Here is a 1,290-nt window from a genome sequence, read left to right on the forward strand (position 1 = left end):
GTAGAAAAATTCTAATTTAAAAATACTATATTTCATATATTTTTTTAAAAAAATAATTTATTTTTTAATTTATAGTGAGTTTTACGGACTTTTATTTAATCATTTTACCATTGATTCTTTATGAATTTTAAAATTTTGAATTGACAATAAATTTTTATTTGTTAAATGCTACATTTTAACTATTTATTTTCTTTTTTTATTCTTTCTTCTTATTGGCTTGACTATTTCTTCTTCTTCTTCTTCTTCACTCTCTTCCTCTCCATATATTACAATATTTACATTTTCATCTTCTTCTTCTTCATCATCATCATTATTATCATTATAAATTATTTCAACTCTTTCATCTTCTTCATCTTCTTCAAATTCTTCTAATTCATCTTCTTCATCCTCTTTATCATCATAAATTACAATATCTTCATCTTCTTCTTCTTCTCCATCATATTCTTCTTCTTCTTCTTCAACTTGTTCATCTCTATCTTTTCTAATTTTTCTAATTTTAATTATTTCAAATACTTCTTCATCTTCTTCTATATTTTCATCTTGTTCATCATAATTTTCATCTTGTTCATCATAATTTTCTTCTTCTTCTTCTAATCCAATTTCTTTTCTCAAATTAATATCATTTAAGGTTCCATTAATCTTGGCAATATTTAATCTATGAATCATCATTTTCTTTAAATGAGTATTCTTTCTTTCCATTTTAACAATCTCTCTTTCCATTCTTTTCTTTAATTCTGCTTCAATTTTAATAAATTGAGGGGTTTGGGTTTGGGGTTGGGGTTGGGGTTGGGTTGGGTTTGGGTTTGGGTTTGGGTTTGGGTTTGGGTTTGGGTTTGGGTTTGGGTTTGGGTTTGGGTTTGGGTTTGGGTTTGGGTTTGGGTTTGGGTTTGGGTTTGGGTTTGGGTTTGGGTTTGGGTTTGGGTTTGGGTTTGGGGTTTGGGTTTGGGTTTGGGTTTGGGTTTGGGTTTGGGTTTGGGTTTGGGTTTGGGTTTGGGTTTGGGTTTGGGTTTGGGTTTGGGTTTGGGTTTGGGTTTGGGTTTGGGTTTGGGTTTGGGTTTGGGTTTGGGTTTGGGTTTGGGTTTGGGTTTGGGTTTGGGTTTGGGTTTGGGTTTGGGTTTGGGTTTGGGTTTGGGTTTGGGTTTGGGTTTGGGTTTGGGTTTGGGTTTGGGTTTGGGTTTGGGTTTGGGTTTGGGTTTGGGTTTGGGTTTGGGTTTGGGTTTGGGTTTGGGTTTGGGTTTGGGTTTGGGTTTGGGTTTGGGTTTGGGTTTGGGTTTGGGTTTGGGTTTGGGT

At 34.1% G+C, this 1,290-nt stretch overlaps 1 protein-coding gene across 1 annotated transcript in view; it reads right to left on the bottom strand.

Annotated features, from left to right (window-relative positions):
* Nucleotides 1–183: 183 nt before the first annotated feature.
* The window catches only part of NAEGRDRAFT_73573 (uncharacterized protein), a gene marked incomplete at both ends in the record, with an annotated part of 3,392 nt that continues 2,285 nt past the window's right edge, over nucleotides 184–1,290 (bottom strand). Inside the window, one exon of the mRNA XM_002671484.1 lies at nucleotides 184–726. Within this exon, the coding sequence (XP_002671530.1) occupies nucleotides 184–726 (543 nt within the window). The remainder of the gene's footprint in view (nucleotides 727–1,290) is intronic.

The sequence above is a fragment of the Naegleria gruberi genome (assembly GCF_000004985.1).
Source record: "Naegleria gruberi genomic scaffold NAEGRscaffold_61, whole genome shotgun sequence".
Classification (NCBI taxonomy): Eukaryota; Heterolobosea; class Eutetramitea; order Acrasida; family Naegleriidae; genus Naegleria; species Naegleria gruberi.